This window comes from Stegodyphus dumicola, chromosome 9, assembly GCF_044657685.1.
Source record: "Stegodyphus dumicola isolate Sdum_Otavi_A_Nest chromosome 9, ASM4465768v1".
Classification (NCBI taxonomy): Eukaryota; Metazoa; Arthropoda; class Arachnida; order Araneae; family Eresidae; genus Stegodyphus; species Stegodyphus dumicola.
Window position 1 is genome coordinate 102,409,320 of NC_140776.1, and position 26,033 is coordinate 102,435,352.

General features: G+C 30.1%; 1 protein-coding gene across 2 annotated transcripts in view; it reads right to left on the bottom strand.

Annotated features, from left to right (window-relative positions):
- LOC118181485 (winged helix repair factor 1-like) overlaps window positions 1-26,033 on the bottom strand; it is a 45,138-nt gene that overhangs the window by 13,009 nt on the left and 6,096 nt on the right. For both annotated transcript variants that reach the window (XM_085823824.1, XM_085823823.1), the window contains exons 4-6: window positions 22,202-22,331; window positions 16,196-16,292; window positions 4,722-4,967 (exon numbers count right to left, since the gene is read on the bottom strand). In XM_085823824.1, coding sequence (XP_085679950.1) covers window positions 4,722-4,967; window positions 16,196-16,292; window positions 22,202-22,331 — 473 coding nt within the window. The remainder of the gene's footprint in view (window positions 1-4,721; window positions 4,968-16,195; window positions 16,293-22,201; window positions 22,332-26,033) is intronic.

Here is a 26,033-nt window from a genome sequence, read left to right on the forward strand (position 1 = left end):
ACAACTTAACTATAAAAAATTTTTACACGATGCAATTTAAAATAAAATCATTTATAAATTACAACATATATACATGGTGATTCAGAAAATTGGCTACAAATTTTCATGGGAGAGAGATAATACCTAGACGATGGAAAATCACACAGCAGTGCATGGTCAGAAACTCTTTCTTGGCATGGTAGTGATAACCCAAAACACACAAAAAAAAGGGACACGAATAGTGTGACAAAATATGTTTCATGTTTAGTAAAGCCGAAACCAACAAATAAAAACAAAACAGACAACAATGATCATTAAAGAAAGTGTTCGAAATTACGACCCCAAACCATGATGCAGACCCCGCATCTCTGATACATGAAAGATGGCTACGGACCAAGATCATTATTTCGAACACCTTCTTTGATGACAATTTCTGTCTATTTTCACTCTTATTTCTTGGTTTCTGCTGTACTAAGCACAATAAACATGTTTTCACACCCTGTTCAAGTTCTTTCTTGTGATTTGCATTTTTACAATCATGCCAGGAAAGCGTTTCCGACCATGCATTACTATGTGTTTTTCCATCGCCTAGGTGTATTTTATTTCTCCTGTAAGTTTTTTACTGATTTGATGAAACACCCCGTATACATGTAATAATTTAGAATGCCATTGATGGTGCAGGAGAAAATACTTGAAGTTGTAAGGATTATGTTAATTTACCTAACAGTTAATTTTGAGTTACTGTTCTAACTTTTCTTAATTTTAAGCTTACAACTTCCAGCCAGAACACATTTTTAGAATCGCATTTGAATGAAAATGAGGGGAAGTATTTAATAGTGAAGTTCTACTGGCTTTGTGAGAGAGCCATCGATTCTAGCGCACATCCGCCTTTTTAGGCTACTCTCTCTTAAGCTATTATTACGCTCGGCCGTACATTAAGGCCTTGATAGCTTCGCCATTATTTAGCATTAAGGGGCCAACTCTGTTAGAATCTTGATAGTTTTGGCTATATCGTTTTAGTTAAGATTAGTTAATTTCTTAGTTTTGAGTTCAAGCCCGAGTGGAGGCTTTATTGTAAAACTCCAAGGAGGAGTTCTGTGAAATTAATTTGGAATAATAAAGGCTTTAAACCCTTCCAAAATTTTATTTATCTGTCTCAAGAACTCAAGCGATTATTCGCTTACCAGTTCTTAAGATTTTTCAGCTTTAACTGTAGCTTAATAGTACACAGGTTAGATAAAATCTTACAAAGTCGTGATGATATGTTGTAGATGCAGAATGTAGAAGTGACCATATTTAATTATTTCTTTTTACAGTAAACCAAAATTTCAATATGCCAACATAAATAAATTGGTGCAGTATGTGTACCTGCTATCTTAAAAAACATGAGGTTCAGTAGGCATTAGCATGTTTCGCTACCAAGAGAAGTGGGAAACAAGATCAATGTATTCAAAACAAAATCTTAGCTCAGTTAGTTTCAATTTTAATAACATTTTGATTGTCTAACTATTAGCACTTTAAAATTATTATTAACTGGTATGGCTCAAAATATATCTCCAGTGTTATGTAAAAGTCACACGCCATTGATTAATTTGAAAATGACACAGTCCAGATATTGTTATTACAAACAATTATTATTTTTGGAATAGAAGGGGAAAATACCCATATTAAAATGAAGACTTTTATGAGACTATTACAAATTTAAGTTATAATTTTAATCTACATATTGTTATTTTTTTTTGTATACATATATATATATATATATATATATATAATATTTTTGTGTATTATTATGCAAGGGTCTAAAGCATTCCACACTAGTTATATAGTACACTAACAAATAATAGCACAGGGTAGAAGGTCACAGTTACAATGACCTTCAATCTTAACGAATTAGTGTGCAAAGGGACACGTGTTAACTTGTTGTTACATTAGTATTTCTGTTACATTATTACCACGTGTGCATGGTAGTCTGCAGCTGTATCACAAACAGGAAGGTGGAACAATGAGTCAATGTGAAATTTTGCATTAAACTGGGCAAACTGGTCATAGAAACCTAGAAAATGTATCAACAAGCTCATGATTATAAGGCAATTAATCATGCACAATGTTTTGAGTAATGAATGTGCTTCAAAAGCAAATGATGCCCCTTGCAGACAACAAACAACCTGGAAGAACTTCTAAAAGCATCATTCCGGAAAATAGAGAACAAATTTAGAAATGTGTCATGTGGATCAAAGTAGTTAGTTCTGTCACCAGAACTGAATGTGCAGCATGTCAGTATCAAGTTTGTCCCCTGATCTGTGACTCGTGAGTAGAAAGAATATTGCATCACAGTATGCGAAGATCTCTGTAAATGTGTCATGAATATTCCAGGATCATTACTAGTAACAAGATCCAGTACAAACTGCAAAAGGATTATGGACTTGCTTAGACAAAATGATGTAGGTGCATTGTTGCATAAGATGACTATTCAGAAGGAAATGAAATTCAAAGTTATATAAGTAATCTACTTTTTTACTCTTCCCAAAATAGCTAGTCCAGCACCTTTTTCATATACCTTTTTAATTTAAGTATGAAGTACTCATTTTGTTCTCATTCATTCAGAAATACCTATCAGAAAATGAAGTAAGAATTATTATTACACAGACAGGCACAGAATGATAAACATACTATAAACAAATCGAATTTTTATGCTAGAATAAAAATTATTTTTGGCAATCTGAAATTTAGATATTGTACATTTTTATAGAATTAAATATCTTACTTTAATAAAAAAAAAAAAAACACACACACACACAAAATTTTACTTAAAATTTGCTGATTTTAGTTCGAATTTTATTTTACTCTTCATTACCGCTCTTTGGTTTTTTTTTTTTTTTTTTTTCCCCTCTACAAACTCCATTTACAGAAAAAAGCAACAGTGCTGAAATATGTAAATCACAATCTTAACTTCACACACATAAGTACTTCAGATTTAACAGTGTCACACAATTTTTCAAGTCTTGAAGAATAACAAAGATACAGAAGAATTAGCATGAACATTATTTGCTGCATTTTTAAAAATTCCTGCACGTAATAAAACATGTTTTATTAATTTCAGATAACCTTTGCCAAGACCATGAAATTCATTACTTATAAGGTGTTAATTTTCATAGCTGCTTTTTAACAAGCTCATCAGAAAGAATGGTATTATCTGATTATCTGCACGTCCACGGAAATGTCACAAACACATTGCCAATTTTGGAGAGCATTTAGGAACCTGATGGCAACTTTGGAGAGAATAGCTTGCTCGGGTGTCTTTACGTGTATTTCAGTGATGCAGCCAGTGTCCCTATTTATTTATTTTTACTCCACAGAAGAGAAGTATAATTCTCAGAGGTCATTACTTCAATTCATGGGTGTATTTGGGAACAATAGTAGCTTTTCTTCACAGAATTTGACCTGATCCGTTGTTCAACAGCATAATAAACAAATAGCTCTTGTAAATAAGATACAGCTATCTTCAAATCAATTGGCAAACCACATTCTAACTCCTTGCTCATAATTTTTCACATTGCACTTCCATTAAATTTGATTGCTTAAGAAATAGTTTTATAGCGAATTTTTGCACTCTCTATGGTTGAGAAAAGCTCAGCTTTCTTGCTCATTAGCTAGCAAACTCCACATTTCAATTATAATTCATTACAACAAAAATAAATGTACTCAATACAAAAGGAAATACTAACCAGAAAAATTACCACTGAATTTCAAAAGTGCAGATCCACACATGCTATACACATAATTGTACATGTGTATCTAAACAAATGTGTTATACACATAGTTGGGTACCAGAAAAATATGTTTTGGCAATGTGTCTCATCGATACATTTTAATGACTTTTCAATGGAATGCAGGCAATCAGAAAGTAGCATTTTTCTCTATGCCATAAGTATCAAATTTCTGTTCTAATATTCTAGATGGAAGTATTCTAGATAAAACAATCCTGTCTTAACTGCATGATATATTTATTTCAACAAATAGACTTTGGTTATATGTACTAAATTATCAGATTTTCAAGAAACAACTGTTTCCAGATTTAGAGTCATAGATTTTCAACTCATTATTTTCCCTCGTTTATCATACTTCTTCTTGAGGAAAACTCATGAGAATATTTCATCAAAAACGGTGCATTATAACCCCCAATCTACAGTTTTTATTGCTTCTTCCATGAGCATCAGTTTACTGATTAATCAACTGGCAGACTTGCACTGATTAAAATACTATAGGAAATGTTCTTTAATATTAGAAACATTCTATTTTGATCTCAGAATTTCTATAAGCAAATGATCCACTTTACTGAAAATTGCCTTCAGTACTTTTGTGTTTATAGATGATTGTCATTAATACTGAAAAATGAAATCCAGTTTTCTTACCAGATTTACATTTTTCAAAACGATAGATTATACAAAACTATCTTAAAATACCCAGTTTAACTCTTAAAACTACAACTTTTCATTAGAATGTCATTTTAGTGAATATATTAAGACACTAAGTATCTATAAAAAATACTAAGTATGATGGCAGGGATAGTAAGTAAATATGTGTTGCTATCTATTATTTTAAAAGCTTAAACATGGCTAATTTATCTAAGGAAAAAATTATATTATTAATATTTAAATAAAAATTTCAGTCAACACTTTGACAAACTGTAAACTATCATTATTTGAAAATCTAAATTTATACCAAATATAATTACATACCATGTAACAAAATCAGATCCTATGATATCATATATATGATATAAAATTCCTAAAAGAGCTTTCCTAGGAAGTTTTCTTTTTTCTATTTCAGACTGTAATATTTCCTTATATTTTGTTCGACGAACATACTGAAGTGTAGCTCTGCGACCATAGAGGAAAGTTTTAACAAATTCTCCTACACGAGGAATAGACAACCAATAGCAGCCAACATCTCGAGATGCTAAAACACCATGCTGTATTAATTCGCTGAAACAAACCAGGAATGAATATGTTTTAAAGTAATAACTGAAGCAAAATTCACTACAAAAAATGAATCTTATGTTCATGATCATTTATGTAATCGACTTACAGAGTATTTCAAATTTACAGATTCACACTTGAATATTACACCAAATACTTTTACAATATTGGTTTCATAGCAAATGAAACTGACAATATCAGTTTATTGGATTTATAATACTTTAAGTTACTTTCTATAGTTGATTTAAAGTATTAAATGTTTAATTTAATATTTCTTCCTTAAATATTGATTTATATTAATTAATCATAAAAAGACTAATAACAAATTTTTATTCTGAGCTCAAGAACTTACTACAAGAAATAATTTATATTCTTCATTAATTGTCTTCTTTTGAAAGCATGAGAACTTAACACCTTTTAATATGATATCCAGTATCAATGCCTTTTTTTGAGACAATCTTAAATTCAGTTAGAATCCACCTGAGCCTGTACTGTTCAGTTTATGAGAATAATTGTTATTACAGCCACTGCCAACCAGAATCCCAAATTAGGACCCAATTTACATACGTCCAGATGGTGAACATCCCACAAATTTCCTAACTTCCACACAGTATATATGCCAAATTTTGAGATTTTTTTCCTCCCTGTTAAGTTTTATAAAATTATAAGCAGAAGAAAAATTACAGAAACTCTTATGGTTCTTCTTTTCCCCTAACCTCTCTTCCTAAGAAGACAGCTTTTATGTGCTCAGTCCTTGATTAATTAAACTCTGCAGGAAAAAAAACAAAAACTTTTGAGAAAAATTGTGTAAACCGCATGAACTTATATAACATAATGTACTCATATCATGAAAATGGAACATTAAAATAATTATTAATTAAAATTTATCCATTAAAAAATTGGAATCATGAAAATAATTAAAAAAGAAGCTAGACACTTGCTGGTTCAAATGAAAATTTGGTAGTCAATAATAATAATTAATGTACACTGCTCAAAAAAAAAATGGGACAGTCCTATATCTCCCGATCTACTGGGCCGATTGACAAAATTCAAATTGCGTTCTTCATGTCTCGAAAGCGCGACTTAGGATATATATTAGATTTATATATAGCACTATTCTAACATAGGTATTTTGACACAAAATCACACTTTTTCTGAAATAACATACCAATTTTTTTCCATATTTCGATTCTACGGCTCAAATTATGCCAGAATACCAAGTTTTGTAAAAATCGTACGAGTAGTTTTTAAAATATTAGCTCTCAAAATTTTAGCTCCTCAATGTTAATTGAATTTGACAAATATTTATTAATATCTCTTTTTTTACTAAACTTTTTTGATTTTTTCTCTCACATTTCGAAATTTAGGTTCATTCCAAATAAAATTTACCCATTTTTTGTGTTTTATTTTTTAAATTTCTATTTTTAAATAATTTTTATAAATTTTTCGAAAAAAATTTTGAATTATAACCTATAAAATTTTTACCATCATCATAAATTAGGTGTATTTTTAAACATATCTGCAAAAAATTAGACTTTTTTATTCAAAATTTTCTAAGATATACACGAATTTACATATTTTCGCGTTTTGAAATTTGGCATCTTTTTTTTGAGCGATAATAACGCCAAATGTGGTCTATGGATTTTTGTTACACTGAATTGCCACAGCTATTTTTAACCTTAAATTTCAAGTAAAATTTTACGGAGAATTAATTATATGAAATTTTTTCCCACAATAAGGCGTAATAAATATTTATTAATACTATATGAAAATCTATTTTTTAAATTATAGATGATATTATTCAAATTTTTAACAATTTTTTTAAATTTCTCTCTTTCTTCCTTTTTTTAAAAAAAATAAGAGTACGTTTTTCTAAGAGTAAATTTTTACCTTCGGCGTTTTATCGTCTGCTACTTTACTTCGTTTAAATCGAATTGTCTAAAACTGAGAATTTTCGTTTAATGTTTATTTGAATTTAATGAAAATATTTTATGACATTAACTGCATAATTTATTTCTAAACAAACTGTTGCTTTTGAAGTGGCTGAAAGAGCGACAGATACTATCATCCATATTTTTAAAACACAGTGTATTTTTATAGAAATATAAGATTTAGAATAATCATTTTTATAAAAGTCAAATTATGATATAAACATACAACCCTGTAGAGACTGAATTAATGGAAGTTCAATGGTTATGTAGAAATGATCTGCAGCTACTTAATGGCTGGATAAGTCAGCAGATTCTGTGGACAAGCAAGAATAATTATATAAACGACACCCAACATTCTGTATTTTTGTATTTAATGTCAATTTAATCTGTAAAAGTGTATTTTTGTGCGTAGCTTATTTTCATTATATCCTTAAAATTCTAATTTAGAATGTAATTGTCAAGAACTGAATCCTAATCATCAGTAATAGAATAAGTAATTATTACGGTTATTAATAAATCCTTCTTATAAAGTAATTGCAAATATTTCAAAAAACTTTCTGTCTGAATGCAAATATTTTTCTATGCAAAATTTTTAATTTATATTAATCAAGATTGCACACGATATTATTTATTTGCACTTCAATTTTTACCGTCAGCTCTAGTAGAAGTTACAAATCAATTATATTTAATTAAGGATTGGGATGCCTTCGTGGAGGACTTTCTAAGGTAAACTGGCTCGTATACACGTTACACATGGGGAAAACCTCTAAAACGCCCATGCAGCCATGCCCGTTCGCGGGATTCGAACTTCCGACCGAACTACCAGTGCTCAGCGTCTTTACCGCTCGGCCGCTGGTGGGCTATTTAATTAAGGAAGACCATCTAAATTTAGAAACAGCGTACCGTAACAGCAATTCAATTATTGGTGCCGTATCTTTCATGTTACTCCCCATTGGCAAGCTACATGATTTTTAATGAGTATTCGAGTTTTGCTAGTAACTTCATTTGGAAATCGCGCTTAAACTAGGTTAGTTGATTATTTGAACATAGAAAGAATGTGGGAGCTATTTGGTTAAGATGCTTTCCTGGAGAACCTTTGTAAAGAGAACCTAGAAAACTACGAAAACAAACCATGCAAAACCCTGGGTTAGACTTCGCAACAAACAATTAGTATTTAACAATCTTCAAATGCTAGGCAACTGGTGAGGCTCCAATTAAATGTCCAATTTAATATTTTATTTGTAAATATTTAAAATATTGTTGTATACTTAGACACAAAAAGCAGAACTACCAAGCCGTAGTGCAAATGAATATTCATTTTCTTTTGCAATAATTGTATTCATTTAATATTCTTGGAATATGAGCTAAAGAAGGAACGTTCTCGGAAGATTAAAGAAGTGTTTAAATCCAGTGATATAAGGTTTGTCTTAGAAGCTCAGGATCAAAACGATTCTGCAATTGCCCCAGTAGTTGACTTGTATTGGTGTTGGTGTATTTAATTATGGCAAAGCACACTAGGGCTATCTGCCTAAGGGGAGGGATACCTTTCGTGGAGGACTTTCTAAGGGAAACTGGCTCGTATACACGTTACACATGGGGAAAACCACGAAAACGCCCATGCAGCCAGCCCGTTCGCGGGATTCGAACCTCGGACCGCACTACCAGTGTTCAGCGACTTTACCGCTCGGCCGCTGGTGGGCAGTTGACTTGTAAATGGTTGTGAATTAAGCAGATGACTTTTAATCTTACGTTTTCAGTCAGACAACGTATTCCAAATGTTTTGTATTGCATGATAATGCATCTTTTCATTATTCAATAACCAGTCGGAGAACCGCTTGTGTTCCAAAAATAAGTATGTGTACTCAATCGTCCTGCATGTTTTCCAAATTTGTCTTCTTGTGATTTTTTTTCTTTCCCAAAAACTAAAGTTGCCTCTCAAAGGAAAGTTTTTTGATATTGAAGAGACAAAAGGAGTATGACATCTACTTTTAGAGGCATGTCAAAAACAGATCTCTTCAAGCCTTCTCTTCCATTACATGTTGTGCATTAAGACAAAAAGTTGGACAACATAAATTCTATAATCTATTTTTATTACACTCTGATTACTTTATTAACATACAGTGACTATATACTAAACCTTTTACTTCAGCTTATTAATTCAGAATTTTTGACGTAATTGTTGTCGGAACTAGGACTTAGAAGATAAATCAAACTGAATATTTCGATAATCAAATAAATTCAAGGTCGAAGTTTCAATATTTTATTTTCGGAGGGAGGGGAAATTTTTTCAGTTTTGGCTCATTACGCATGGTATACATATAATGCATAGCTTCAAATTAAAATTTAATAATATACAGGGTGGTTATATATAATTAAAGTTTCGCTTTGAAACGTTCATAAAAGGAAAACTACTGGATCAAATATTATCAAATTGGAACTTTAATTATAACCACCATGTAAATTAAACTTTAAAAATTTGACAGTTTGGTTCAAGTCCCAGCTTTGAAAATATATATATAAATATAATCTTTTATATTAATCCTCTTAGAAAGAATGTTTTAAGAAGCTAATTTTTCTATCGCGTTATAGATTGTATAAAAAAACATGATCTTTAATATGATTTAGATTGTTTCAGCCGATATAAGAATCGGGTCACTCGGTGGTACAGAATTAACCCTGCTGGACTGTTTTACTTCTTTGTCATTTAGCAAAAATCGTTTAATTAAAATATTTATCCTTTGGACTTCGCTTTTTTTTATTTATAGTTAAAATGACTAGAAAATGAAAAGCTGTCTTCAGCTGAAACGCAATTCATGTAATTGATATTTTAAAAAAATCGACAAGAAAGCAAAATTTATGGAAGTCTAGCAATCGAAAAATCTTAATTTTCTTGTGTGTGCACTGAAAATAACTGTAGAAGGAAAGAAGAAAATTAGGGAGAAAAGTAAGCAAAAATTTGCAGGGAAATTTGGCTGTCAGACATACCAAGATGTTTCAAAAAGTTGGACACTTTTGAAGATACTTTCAGGATACTTCAATGAATTTAGGTGTTCAAAGAAAAAACACTTGGACGGGTACACCAGCAAATACCATCAAATGAGTTTGTGCTTAATAGAAAAGACAATATGGTTTAGACTATATGGTTGTATAAATTTAAATTACGTTATAGAACATCATATCGTATCATAAATGGAGAATCCCATGATTTTCTCATTCGAATTATTTGAAGATTCAGGAGTTCATCCAGTGATGTAAATGAATGTCACCTAAAGATGTTTTTTTTTTTCCTCCTGATGAAACAGCGGTCGAGCGATAAAGTCACTGAACGCTGGTAGTTCTGTCCGAGGTCCGAATCCCGCGAACGGGCTGGCTGCATGGGCATTTTCGTGGTTTTCCCCATGTGTAACGTGTATGCGAGCCAGTTTCCCTTACAAAGTCCTCCACGAAGGCATCCCTTCCCTTAGGCAGATAGCCCTAGTGTGCTTTGTCATAATTAAATAAACCAAAACCTCTTGATGAAACCAGTCTTTCCTTTCATCTCATACCTTCAAAATGTTTAGCCTCTAAAGACTGATAAAGGCTCTGACCAAATATTGATGAAATGGATTGAATTGAATTATTAAGTTACGTCAAAGCAGGGCTATCTGCCTAAAAGGAAGGATGCCTTTGTGAAGAACTTTCTAAGGGAAATCAGCTGGCATACACGGTACACATGAGAAAATCCACGAAAACGCCTATGCAACCAGCCTGTTTACCGGGATTCGAACCCCGGAGTAAACTATCAGTGTTCAGCGACTTTACCGCTCGGCCGTTTGTGGGCCTTTATGAAATGGAAGACGATAACTTTATTTAAAATGATTGTCAGAAACATCAAGATATTTCGAAAATTTGGATGCTTTTTAATATACTTGCGGAATGCCTAAAGAAAAAGAGCAAGAATAAAGTAGAATGAAGAAAAAGAGCAAGAATAAAGTAGAATGCCTGAAGAAAAAGAGAAGAAAAAATACATTTTACGGTAAAATTTAGTATTTGTATTTTTTTTTTAATTTAAAACTTTTTAATCTTATGATATCTGATTTTTACGATTTCAAAAAAAAAAAAAAAAAAAAAAAATATTTGACTAAAATATGAATAACATTTAAGAAGCCAAATGTAGGATAAAATTGTGTAAAGCAATGGGCACAATGATAAAACTGTTTAAAGCAGTGTATGCAAGTCATCCTAAGTTAAAATGTCGCAATCCTAAGTTAAATGTCTCTCTTATTTATATATATTTTTTCTGAACAGAACATTGAAAGGCGTGTTAACTGTGCTTTACTGTATTTTCTCTTTTAATATACGCAGTTTTAAAACGCATCGTAGTCTGGGTTACAAAGTATTCCTCCGAAAGAAACGCAATTCAAATAAATAAAATCAAATTCTGGAAGATTTATATTAATAAATATAATTAAAATGCTCAATTCGCAGGAATAAATAGAAAATTTTAAAACAATTATCTGAAGAGACAATGCAACACAAACACTTAAAATAAAAGTTAAGAATTAAAAAATTACCTAAAATAATAACTATGACAAAAAATATATATAAAGAAAACTATTTGAAAAAAAAATAAATGCTGCACCTTTATTTACGCAGTTCGAATAGGTACGTAGAAATTTTTAAAACAGTTATTCGAAAAAAAAAAAAAATTACTTAAAATAATAAGTTATAATTAAAAATATAATATAAAGAATATTATTTGGAAAAAAGGAACGATGGTGACTTTTTTTCCTCTCATGGGAAAAGAAACTAGGTTGTCATATATTAAGAATTTCGCCAAGTGAAGTATTCTTGGTGCAAACTGACAAAAAAGTGCCAACATAAATTTGTGAATTTCTCCGTAAATTTCGCTCCAAATTTTACAAAATTTCATATTTAGGCGTAATTTGAGTCGTAGAATCGAAATATGTAAAAAAATTGGTATGTTATTTCAGAAAAAGTACGATTTTGTGTCAAAATACCTATGTTAGAATAGTGATATATATAAATCTAATATATATCCTAAGTCGCGCTTTCGAGACATGAAGAACGCAATTTGAATTTTGTCAATCGGCCCAGTAGATCGGGAGATATAGGACTGTCCCATTTTTTTTTTTTTTTTTGCAGTGTACATTAATGTGTTATTAAAAAATATACAGTTGTTAATCTACTTCAAGAAACACTTTATGTTATCTGCAAAAGTGCTACATTGACTTAAAAAAAAAAAAAAAAAAAAAAAAAAAAAGAGAGAGAGGGAGAAGCCTCCATAAAAGGTTTTTCTCTGGCCACCAGTACTGAAAATCAATCTCCGTCCCAAACAAGATAAATTGCAGCATTTCTTTCTTTCAAAATTACATCACATTTTATCATTTAACAAAACAAATCTGAAACACTTTCCCTCAAAAAATACAAGTGTGTTAATATTACCAAACACATGCCCGAATCAATGCAAAATTACATCTGGTTGACTAAGGCCATAGATATGAATTTCTACATAAATTTTAATGCATTCACTGCCAGGGCTGCCACTGGCTATTAAATAATAATACACTGTCACGTGCCTGCGAGTGATCCGCAGATGTAAAGCTTGGGCAACATAATGTTAGCACTGAATATTAAAACATAAAACAAAATAAAATTCCTGCTTATTAAATCACTGCAAAACGCAAAATTCACGAAAGGTTTTTGGATCTAATTTCAGTGATCAACAGACAGCTATATTTATACTTAATAAATTTAATGCATGATTTTATGCCTCTAGAGCAAAATTTGTCTTAATAAATTTTATCACAGATATTTCTGCTCAAAATTTTTAAATAAAAATTTATTTTGCATCTAAATAAATTAACTTTAAATGAAGTAATATTTTAAATGGAAAGTTCCAATAAATTTATCTCTTATTCTCATTACTAACCTACCTGATCTTTATTTTAATTTACTTTATTTCTTACCAAATTTAATTTGATTTAGCATTGTTTATTTATATATCTCTTATTTTAATTTCAACAAATTATTATTAAACACCTGAAAGGAAATCTCTAAGATATTTACTGTTTTAAGTTCATGGTTTTGATATCCTAGGTTTGATCCTAGGTTTCCTAGGTTCGATATCCTAGGTTTTGATGCGTTGATATCCTTATAAGCAGAAATTATTGTCACTTAATTATTAAGTAAATTAACAAGACCTAACATGGTATTAATTTGTAACTGAACAGTATCATGACATTTTTTCCCTCTACCCTCTGGCATTGCTATTTTGAACAGCTCATTTTAAACACAATTATAATTATATGTCATATATTTTGAATTCCTGAAAGATTATTCTTAAACTAGCAGACCCTTTGTAATTGTTTAGCTCAAAATTCTTTCACACATTAGAGTTTTCATACAAAAATCAGCATTTTTTAAATTTTATAGTTTATATATTTTTTAAAGTATAATTGTTTAAACATTTGAATTTGTAATGACAAACTCTTAGATTAATTTGTAATATGGATTTTTCATATTGTACTTTTTCCCTTAATTTTTTGGATTATATGTATTTTACTTAATTTCTTCTTAGTTCCTAACAATCCAGGTAACATGAATTTTCAAAAGTAAGCTCTGATTTAGAGAAAAACCATTTGTTACACTTGAGAAAAACTGTCTTTGCTCAACTACCCAGCTGCTCCTAGACTGCCCACATGATGTCACCTCAACCTTCAAAACCTCCCTTCCATATGACTATTATTTAGAACCCTCGTTTTTTAGATGAAACCTATTCAAGACAATAATGAATCGGATTGATTCCCAAGACTGACAGAATCAGTTCTATAACAATCTTATGAAAAAGATTTACCTGTTAAACATACATCAGCAATGGTTATAATTACGCAGAAATCTATTAAATAAGATGCTGTCCGAAGAAAAAATAAACAAATATTATCTAAATAATTATTTCCAGAAAATTAAATAGCTTTTGGAGACAATTCATTTTCTACATATTTTTCTCCTTTTGAAAACTGGGTAATTTCAATGCCTAGACACAGATGGCAATTTGAAGAGGAGAGGTGAGTTGAAATAAAATAGAAGTTAACAGAAAAATTAAATTTTAATATGTACAAAAGTTGTAATATGCTATTTTTCCCAGCAGCATAAGTTTTACTAATTTTAATGCAAGTTTAGTTCCACAAGGAATAAATACATGGTCACACACAAAAACCCGAAAAAAAAAAGTTTGATTGAAATGGAAGAAAAAAATCTGAGGAATGGTGACTGATCTAAGAAACTGACAAGCTTCTATGATGAAGACCAATAATAACTGGTGGTTTGTTACAATAAATGGTATAGTCAGAAAATCATCTACATGATTATATAGTAACTACAAAGTTTCAAAAGCACTAAAACTGTTATTTTCATTCCAATTTCTATTTTCATGCTCTTTGGAAATTCAATTAAAAATTGATACTCATATGCTGTTGACTTGGTTAAAAACCAGTTTCATCAAAATTATAAGTTTCATCACACAGAAACCACACATGCTCTTTTATTATCATATTCTAATTTAAACCCATTTTTGACAGACAAGTATTATAAAAAGTAACTATATATATTTTGGTAAACAGTAAAAGAAGGGGAATATTTCTTTGAATTCTATGTGTTTGATTGAAAAATTTGAGAATAACTAGTTTTTAATCAAAACTTTAAAACAATTCACACTGGCCTTTTTTATATAAAGGTAAACTGGAAAAAAAAGGGGGAACAGTTCTATCTATATCTCTCGTTAATAACTATACCTCTCGTTCTACTGAGCCGATTGTCAAAATTCAGCTTGCATTTTTAATGTCTCAAAAGCACGACTTAGCATATGTGTTACATTTTGTGTCTAAATACCCATGTTAGAACAACGCTATACATAAATCTTATATATATCCTAAGTTGCACTTTTGAGACATGAAAAATGCAATTTGAATTTTGTCAATAGGCCCAGTAGAATGGGAGATATAGAACTGTCCCCCCCTTTCCCCCCCACACACAAAAAAGGGGGACAGTTCCTATTTGGCTGATTGGCGGAATTTAAATTACATTTTCATGTCTCGAAAACATGACTTAGGATATGTATTTATACATAGCATTGTATTAATAAAGGTATTTGAATATAAAATTGAACTTTTTCTAAAATGACTCAATTTTTTCCATATTTTGATTCTATGACTCAAATTATGTTAAACTGCCAAGTTCTACAAAAATCGCACATGTAGTTTTTAAAAAGTTAGTTCTCAAAATTTTACCTTCTCAGTGTTAATTGAATTTAATATATTTAATATATATTTATTAATATCTCTTTTTTTATTAAACTCATTTGATTCTTTGTTACACATTTTGAAATTTAGGTTCATTCCAAACAAAATCCGCCTATTTTTTATGATTTATTTTTAAAATTTGTATTTTTAAATATTTTTTATAAATTTTTTGAAAACATTTTTGTATTATAACCTATGAAAATTTTAACATCATCTTAAAGTAAATGTATTTCTAGGAACACCTGCAAAAAAATAAGAGTTTTTTATTCAAAATTTCCAAAGATATATGTGAATTTACATATTGGTACATTTTGAAATTTGGCATATTTGTTATAAGCAATAATAATGCCAAATGTAGTTTATGCACTTTATTAAAATTATTTCAAAGTATGAACCGCTACTTTTTCTCTTCTTGTTTAATGAAAAAAAGAAAGGAAAACAGGTTCTGAAAATTAAGAAATTCATCAAGTGAAATATTCTTGGTACAACTGCAAAAAATGCAGCAAGCCAAATTTATGAATTTCTCCATAAATTCCGTACCAAATTTTACAAAATTTAATATTTAGGCATAATTTGAATTGTACAATCGAAATATGGAAAAAAATCGGCATGTCATTTTACAAAAATACCGATTTCATGTCAAAATACCTTTGTTAGAACAATGCTATATATAAATCTAATACATATTCCAAGTCGCGCTTTCGAGACATGAAAAACGTAATTCGAATTTCATCAATCAGCCACATAGAACACGAAATATAGAAGTCTCATTTTTTATTTTGTGCAGTGTAAATCAAATTAAAATTGGTCTATTTGTTAAATAAAATTATCTTTATTTTAACTGTGAATTTAAGACTAAAATTAAATAATTACTAAAATTGTTTGATTACATATATAAACCAACAGTTTGATTTATGCAATACATGAGAAACTAGATAATAAATTTTTCACTGTTAAATAATAAAATTTTTTTTAATTCCAAGATAAAACTGTTAATGTATACCTAATGTTGCCTTCTTTAATTCCATAGTTACTCATTAAAATATTTTTGGCAAAACAAATGTCGGGGGACACTGTAACAACAGTATTCATAAAATAACCTGTTGAAAGAAAACAGATTATAAACACAAATTTGTGGAATTTATATCTCTTATTATTTTACAAAGTTTAATTTTAAATCAATACATGTCACATTAGAAAATGCAAGCTAAATTATTAACGTCGGATATATCCATACATCCTAGTTGAGACAAAGTATTTTGAAAGGATTACAAAATATTTAGCATGGCCAGATAAATAGTTTACATTTTTAACATAATTTAATCATAAAAACAGAGCATTCAGCCATGACAACAAAATTATATATAAGGGAAATATTATTTAAAATTTCATATATCAGATGTTAAAAAAGTGACTAGAGAGTACTACATAATGTATACTAAGGTTTCCAAGAAATTAAAAGATGTCAAAATATTTTGAAATAATTTTAAAAACACATTAACCAAAATTATGTGTAATAGTTTTTGCATGCTTATTCTTACATTTTAAAGTACTAGATTTATAAGATTTATGTCGCAGAGTAAATTAGTAAGCTCTATTTGTGGATTTTCTTGGTGCTACTCATATTTGTAGCATTAAAAATAATATAAAATTGGACTCCAATAATTAATGTCATAATAATGATGACCAATTTATGGGAATTATATTCCTGGGCCAATTAAAATTGCTTTGGGAGCCTCATGCAGCGCATGCACTGCCGATTTAAGATCACTGTGGCAGTCTGTGTTCCAAGTGCTGACTTTTTGCAATCCAAATGATTCCTAAAAAAAAATTCCATACAGAAGTGAGGTTGAGAATAATAGTTCTTCTCGGTTAAGAAATATATGACAATACTTGACAATGTATCAGGAATTTTAAAAATATGCTGTTTTTAAAAATTCTGCCAATTTTGATATTGAATTTTATATGGCATAAGTGTGTAGAAAGTGATGTTTAATAATCAGCACTTGAAACACAGACTACCATAGCAATCTCAAATTGGTGTCTTGTGGACAACATGAGGCCTCCAAAGCAGTTTTACTTAGCTTATGAGTACATTTCGCAAAAATTAGTTAGCATTATTATGACATTAATTACAGAGTCCAATTTTATACTCCCTCTGTCCCAATTAGTTGCCACATTTAGGTCAAAAATTTTGTCCCAAATTAGTTGTTACATTTCAAGTAGGTGGAGTCATAAATAACTTCCGATGCAGCTTAGTAGATCGACACTGGTAAAATTATACAATGTACATGGCACAAAAAAAAAAAAAAAAAATGGCGGGGAGAGTTCTGTATTTCCTGTTCTACTGGACCGATTGATGAAATTCAAATTGCATTTTAAATGTCTCGAAAGCGTGACTTAGGATATATACTAGATTTATATATAGCATTGGCCTAACACAGGTATTTTGATACAAAATCGGACTTTTTCTGAAATAACATACCAATTTTTTTCCCATATTTCGATTCTATGGCTCAGATTATGTCTAGATATTAAATTTTGTAATTTTTGGTGAGAAATTTAAAAATTTATCTTGGTGAATTTTTTTTTAGTTTGAGCCAGGACTAATTTACTAGGTGAACTTCTTTATTTATACCTAATTTCCTTTCCCTTTTCTTTTCATTGTCCATGAGTGGAAAAAAGGTCATCGTTCATACTTTCAAATAATTTTAACAAAGTGCGTAAACCACATTTTCATTATTATCGCTTATAAAAAATACACTAAATTTCAAAACGTAAATTCACATATATCTTAGGAAATTTTGAATAAAAAACTCTTAATTTTGTACAGGTGTGCGAAAAGGTCTAGTGGTTTAGAAATACATCTACTTTAAGACAACGGCAAAAATTTTATAATTAGAAATTTTTCTCGAAAAATATATAAAAATTATTTTAAAATACAAATTTAAAAAATAAATCATAAAAATTGGGCGAATTTTATTTGGAATGAACCTAAATTTCAAAATAGGAATGGAAAAATCAAATAAGTTTAATAAAAAAAAAAGAGAGATTAATAAATATATACCAAATTCAATTAACATTGGGGTCTAAAATTTTGAGAGAGAATTTTTAAAAACATTATTTGCGCGATTTTAACAAAACTTGGTAGTTTGGCCTAATTTGAGTTGTAGAATTGAACTATAGAAAAATAAATTGGCATGTCATTTCAGAAAAAGTCCTATTTTGCGTCAAAATACCTATAGTAGAACAATGATATGTATAAATCTAATACAGTCAAAAGTCGTTAATCCGGACTCGTCGGGACTTCGGCGATTCCGGATTATCAATTTTTCCGGATTATAGATCATCAGTTTAAATCTCGTAAGATGGCATGCAGAAATTCTAAAATTAAATATATGAAACTGTAATTTATGAAATAAAGAACAATTATGATCTAAAGGGTATCAAAATTTACAAAAAAAAAAAGCTTAATATTTATTTGTTTACTTTATTAAACATTTCTCTCAATGTAAGCTGTTTAAGTTGCTTCATTTTATGTGATAATACTTTCTCTTTAATTCTATAAAAAGACATAATTTCTTGTTCAGTTACAAAGTTCGCTGTTCAAGTCCTGTTAATTGCTGTGCCGAGAATACCAACTAACTTGTCAATCGAAATTTTTTCGTTTTCACTAACCTCTCTGTCACATTCTTCATGTCTTTATCCAATTTTTGCAGCAATTCCACTTTTTGTTTGTTGGACATCAAAACATACTTTCGTTTTGTAGATCCTTTGGAAGTTCCAGCATCGGAAATTCTATTTGACATAATCGAAAGTTCAAGTTTACTTTTATAAAATTGCTCTTACAGTCTGCAAAAAATAATAAGCCTGATCCAATTCCAAGATTAAGGAACAATGCAATCTGCAACATTAACTGAAATAGATAATTACATAATTTTAGCTTACACCATCCGTTATACATTAAACGAGCTGGTGAAAACGTATTCTGCACTTGCGCACACGCATATGCGCAGTAGTCAAGGTCTTACGCGCATGCGTAAAACGCCTGTGCGCATGTGCCAACGCGGCGAATGCGCAGAAAGTTTTTAGCTTTGAGGTCCGGATTATGGGTGTCCGAATTAACGACTTTTGACTGTACATATCTTATGTCACACTTTTGTGACTTGAAAAATGCAATTTGAATTTCATCAATCAGCCCAGTAGAATAGGAAATATAGAACCATTTTCCCCTTTTTTTGTGCAGTATACAATATAAGAAGACACTCTGTCGAACAAAAACGCAAGAATATCTAGAAAACGACAACATAAACTCTGAAGAAAACTGGGAAAAGCCTCTGAAGTACGAAAATATTGTAAATTATGTTATGATAAAAATGCAACAGAAGCTGTTAGAGCAATGGCCAGAAAAAAGACTAAAAGAGTGTTGTCACATTTTGTAATAGCTGTAATGGAGAACCATTTTTATATATACGTTTCAATGAAATCCAATGAATCAAAATCAAATCATGAATCAAAATTAAGTAACTTTTAAATAAATTTTGTGTAATTTCATAAAACAGTGTAAATTTATAGTTATATATCATGTTACACGCTGTCAGCCAGTGGCGGTCGACGCGGCCTAAACGAAAAGGTCTAGTGTCAGCCACAAATGGCTGATGCGACCTAAACGGAAAGTTTAGTGCAGCCACAAATGGCTGATACGGCCTAAACGGAAAATCTAGTGTCAGCCACAAATGTCTGATGCGGCCTAAACAGAAATTCTAGTGTCAGCCACAAATGGCTCACGCGGCCTAAACGGAAAATCTAGTGTCAGCCACAGATGGCTCACGTGGCCTAAATGGAAAATCTAGTGTCAGCCACAAATGTCTGACGCGGCCTAAACGGAAATTCTAGTGTCAGCCACAGATGGCTCACGTGGCCTAAACGGAAAATCTAGTGTCAGTCACAGATGGCTCAAGCGGTCTAAATGGAAAATCTAGTGTCAGCCACAGATGGCTCACGTGGCCTAAACAAAAAATCTAGTGTCAGCCACAGATGGCTGATGTGGCGCTCAACGTGTTAAGCCAAGTGTAACAGAAAAAAATATGCTCAACATAATTCGATTTTGTTTACAGAATTTCAATCTAATTTACATCGCCTTAGATGAAACTGAACCTTTGACGCACTGCAAAAAGTTTGTTACCAAAGGTAATGTTTATGGCAATGGTGGCAAGACCAAGATGAGACTCGGATAGAGACAAAATGTTTGATGGAAAACTAGAATATGGACTTTTGTTTATTCAGAAAATGCAGAAAGAAACTCAAAAAATGTGCAAAAGGAACTGTTGTGACAAAAGTTGTAGAAATTGTTAACAAAGAATAAATTCGAAAAATGATTATAGAAAATGTTTTGCCAGCTACATGTGAAAAATTCCCAAGTAGTGAAAAATAGAGTCCTATATACATACAAGACAATGTCAAGTGTCATTTGGCAGTGGATGGTCCCAGTATTATAGAAGAATGTTTAAAAGATGGATGGAATTTACAACTACAATGTCAATTTCCAAAATATTCCAGATTTAAATGTACTTATCTCGGGTTTTTTAATGCAATACTGTCATTGAGACGCTAGACGAACACAAAAGATATTTACATTTTAATTGATGCTGTTGAAGTCGCTTTTCAAAATATAACAGTAGAAAGGCTTAATAATGTATTTTTAACTTTACAAACATGTATGGAAAATATTATGATGTCAGGCAGAGGCAACTTGTACAAAATAACCCCTTTCATTAAGGAGAAGCTTCGTCATCAAGATCATCTTCCGTGAAACATAGTATGTAATCCCGAAGCTATATTATGTGCAAGAAATTCCTTAACTATCAATTAAAATTGTTTCATTTTTGAATAAAATTATCATAACTTAGTATTTTCATTTTTTACTTTCCACAAATGTAGCACTTGAGGTAAATTTACAAGGTAATAGGGTAACCAAAAAATTTCATGATTACTTCCTTTACTTCTTACAAGGAAGTAATAAAAAAGTGCTAAAAACAAAAAAATAGTACTTTAGAGAAAAAGTAAGCGCCTATATGGACCTTTATAATTTATTTTCAAATATAAGGGCTGCTAGGCACCCAGTGTAAGCAGAACAGAAAACACATGCAATGAGTCAGGGACATATAAAATCATACAGAATTTGATATAAGTTAAAAATAATTTAGAAGTTGGTTTTGAGATCAGAATTGATGAGAAATTTATGGCAAGTGGAAGCTATAGGAATTTCTAAAAAATCAGATGATAGTCACAGCTTAGAAAATGATATAAGATGATGTTACCTTTGGAAAATTTCGAGAATCTAAAATCTGAGGGCAACACATATATGGCTCATTTGCTTTGGAATGAGCCTACACATGAATTACAGGATAATTTTGATGTAGTAGTTGAGTCACTGGGGCACAGGTTTAAGAAGTTTCTTGAGAATCACACAGCTGTGATATATCAACATTTTCAAGAAAGTGGAAAACCAAAAACTGGAATATTTAAAAACTAAGAAAAAGTACTTTTTATTGCATGAAGCTGTAATTAGAGAAGAAAGAGACACCACAGAAATTCACAGTGTCTTCAAAACATCGTCAAATGCTGAAAGGAAATTTGAATGGCTACTTAAGTCATCGAGAAGCTACTTAGAATCAGATGTTTCTTTCCATTTGTAACTTGTTTCGCCATTTGTAAAGTGATACATATATAGACTCATTGCTTTTGGAAAATCTAGTTATGGCTCTCAGACTTTCGTAAATTCTAACATGTAGTTTTTATTCTCATTAAGTTTGGTCATCCCTGATATGACAAAGTTTTATTTAAAAATATATACATATACTTCTTTGAAATTACATTCTACGTAAAAAATACAGAATTAATTGCATATTTGAGATTTCTAAAATTTTTTAAGCAAACAGCATTTTCTAAGTCTTTTTTTTAATCAACAATAAATAACAAAATGTTAGATAATATAAATAATAATTACCCACTACAGTGTTGTTCTGGCAGCATCTTTCAACATGCTGTTTGTAATCTTTCATATATACAATGGCAATTTCATCTTCACTATTACCTAGTTTAAATAACCTGATTTCTCCTTGCTTACACATATCACTCTGAAAAAGAAAAATCAAATGTTACACATGGATAATTTATTTTAAAATTCATACATGACATACTTTCACTAAAAATTCTAAATTCACTGTGATTTTGGCCATATAAAATGTATCTACCTTAAATAAGAATTGAATTCTAACACTATAATTAAACTAGATCACCAAATGAAACATTACTTTAAAAAAAATTATTAATGTGCTCCTTTCTCCTCAGATAAGTTATCATTTAGGAGAGATTAACTACATATTTTCTAAGTAAGTACAGGCTTTTGAAGCAAAGACTCAACAGAGAAAATTACAGTAGCACCCTTTTTTGAAAAATGCATTTTTTAAACACAAAAATGCAATTAGAAATTCAATGCAATATGCAATTTAATAAAACAGATTAAATTGAATAAAAGTATTTTAGCAATATGAAATATGTAATTATTTACAGAAACATAAAGCATATAATTACCTTTTTAATTTTACAATAAAGTTATGCAAAATTTGACTTACTGTTGTAAAACACATCAATACATGAATGAATTTTACCTGCTTTAAAAATTCCATACTTTCTTTCTATTGTTCTAATATATTTATACATTTTCTTCTCTTTATGCTATTAGTGACACTTATTTGTATAATTTAAATCACTTTGCATGTTTAAAAAAAATTTTCTGCATGTATAATACAAACAGAAAGATACGAGATACTTGTTTCCAAGAAAAGAAAAAAAGGCTAATCTTTGGAATATGGTAACAGGTAGTTTGGCGACATTTTGGTAAGGCAATACAGGTTACTAGCTAGGACTTTAGCAGTGTACATGGATAATGTCAAGAGTGTGCACAATGCCATTTTTGTGAAATTCTGGGACTTTTTTTAAGTGAAAATAGGTCGACGTGTACATGGATACCACGCATGTGCAATTCTTAAAAATGCAGCAAGCAGTTTGCGATTCTGTACTTTCTCCCAATTTCGCACCTAATCTTCATCATGATTAAGCACTTTTGTTACATAAAAGTTCTAGTATAAGAGTAATACAGCTAGCAGATTGTTGGAGAAAAATGTTGAGTAAAAAAAACATGCCTTTACTTCGTGAAAACAAAATGGCATCCAAATAAAAACTAGCAGGTTGCTGTAGCAGGGTTGGTTGCCAAATTTTCGCCAAAAAATCACCTAGTTACCATAATCCAAAGATTAATCGAAACAAAAAATCTAAAATCTTCAAAAACTTGATAAGATTTTTGAGAAACTTAATAAGACTAGAATTATTATAACTTAGAATAATAATATAAAGCACATTAAAATATATTTTGAGACCATGCACTCTATATAAACGTCTATATTTCTAATCAATATATATATATATATATAGTTTAATAATAAATAAAATAAGAAATTTCTGTGCTTGAGCTGCAAAGGATTGAATTTAGGAAATTATTAACATTTTAAAATATATATTAGAGAAACACAAAAAAATTTTTATATAGAAATATATAATCACTCCAAATATTTCCGCACATTATGCCACTGAAAATTGACCAGTAAATACATAAAGATGAAAATTTAGAACTAATTTTTCACAAAGACCAAAAACAGAAATTCATAATTAATAAATTTCAACAAACCCTTAAAACGTAAATAAGAATTCTAAAAGTGTTAAAAGAAAAATTAAAATACACTACCACAAGAAAAACTAAAAGTATATAAAGAACAAGAAAGAAGAGGAATCTAACTCTGATATAACTTTGTCAGGTGGAGGATACATAAGCATCAATTACAATTCCTTTCCCACAAGCAAAATCCTAGCTTTTCTGTATTCAGAATTAGCTGGTGAATCATTCTAACATGTTTTTAATCTTAACAGTTCATCCGAAAACTCTGGTCCTCCCCAAAGAAAGGGAAAATAAAACAAAAATACTAAGTAAAGTCATAAATGAAGATCATCCTTGAATTTCAGATGAAATTTTTCTAAAATTTGAAAACTTACCCATAATACATAGAAAAAGTAGAGAAAATGTCAAATAGTTTCTGTGAATAAATAAATTTCTTAAAATCTGTCAACAATGTAGCAAAAATTTTACAAAAAACTTTGCAAGAACTTCCTATCAAATACGAATTCGATGCAATGAAAATAACCATTAAAATCTAAGATGCCTAAGGATTGCCCGTTTGGCCTCTTTGGTGAAACTCAAAGCTGTAGTTTGTGAAAGCCTACTTCCAAAAGGTTCGAGAATGCAATCTCCCAAAAGGTGAAATTAATGCTACAAAGCAAAGAATTTTGAATTTCAAAGGAAAACTTTTTTTAATTAAAATCTTGAAAAAGCAATAATTTGAAATCTAAAAATAAACTGACACTCTGAATTGTCAACTAAACAGAAGACAAAGAATTATACTTTAGTGTGAAAAATAACCTAACACTTCCAAAGTAAAACCCAAATTTAAATTAAAAACAAAATTTCTATTTAAAAATATATATATTTATTGGATATATATATATATATATATCCAATAAATATACTATATGTATATTTATTGGATAATACAGCCAAAAGTCGTTAATCCAGACTCATCGGAACTTCGGCGATTCCGGATTATAGATCATCAGTTTAAACCTCGTAAGATGGCATGCAGAAATTCTAAAATTAAAAATATGAAACCGTAATTTATGAAATAAAGAACAATTATGATCTAAAGGGTATCAAAATTTACAAAAAAAAAAATATTAATATTTATTTGTTTACTTTATTAAACATTTCTTTCAATGTAAGTTGCTTCGTTTTATGTGATTATACTTTCTCTTTAATTCTATAAACAGACATAATTTCTTGTTCAGTTACAAAGTTCGCTGCTCAAGTCCCGTTAATTGCTATGCCGAGAATATCGACTAACTTGTCAATCGAAATTTTTTTGTTTTCACTAACCTCTCTGTCACCTTCTTCATGTCTTTATCCATTTTTTGCAGCAATTCCACTTTTTGTTGGATGAACATCGAAACATACTTTCGTTTTGTACAATCCTTTGGGAGCTCCAGAATCGGAAATTCTATTTGACATAATCGAAAGTTCAAGTTTACTTTTATAGTACTGCTCTTACAGTCTGCAAAAAATAATAAGCTGGATCCAATTCGAAAATTAAGGAACAATGCAATTATCAACATTAACTGAAATCGATAGTTAGATAATTTTAGCTCATACCGTCCGTTATACATAAAACGCGCACGCGAAAACATATTCTGCGCTTGCGCACACTCATATGCGCAGTCGTAAAAGGTCTTACGCACACGCGTAAAAGCCTATGCGTATGTGTCAATGTGGCGCATGCGCAGAAAGTTTTTAGCTTTGAGGTCCGGATTATAGATCATTCCGAATTATGGGTGTCCGAATTAACGACTTTTGACTGTATATATATATTTATATCTCAGTTCTCAGAGCCACAGTTTTTTAGACACTATTTAGCGTGCGTACTAAAATTCATCTTCTAATTTCCTTAATTTTGCAGCACAATGCGCAAAATAAGAAATTTAGAACTAATATTTCACAAAGACCAGAAATTTCAAAGAAAATTTACTTTTAGTCAAAGAAAAAGATTGCAATTTAATTTTAAGTAAAATCTTACTTATGTAAAACAAAAATTGGAATAAATAATATTATTTAGTGTAAAACTTTTAATTTTAAAATCAATTAATTCTTAAAAAACTTAAAAAGATGTCCAAAAAGT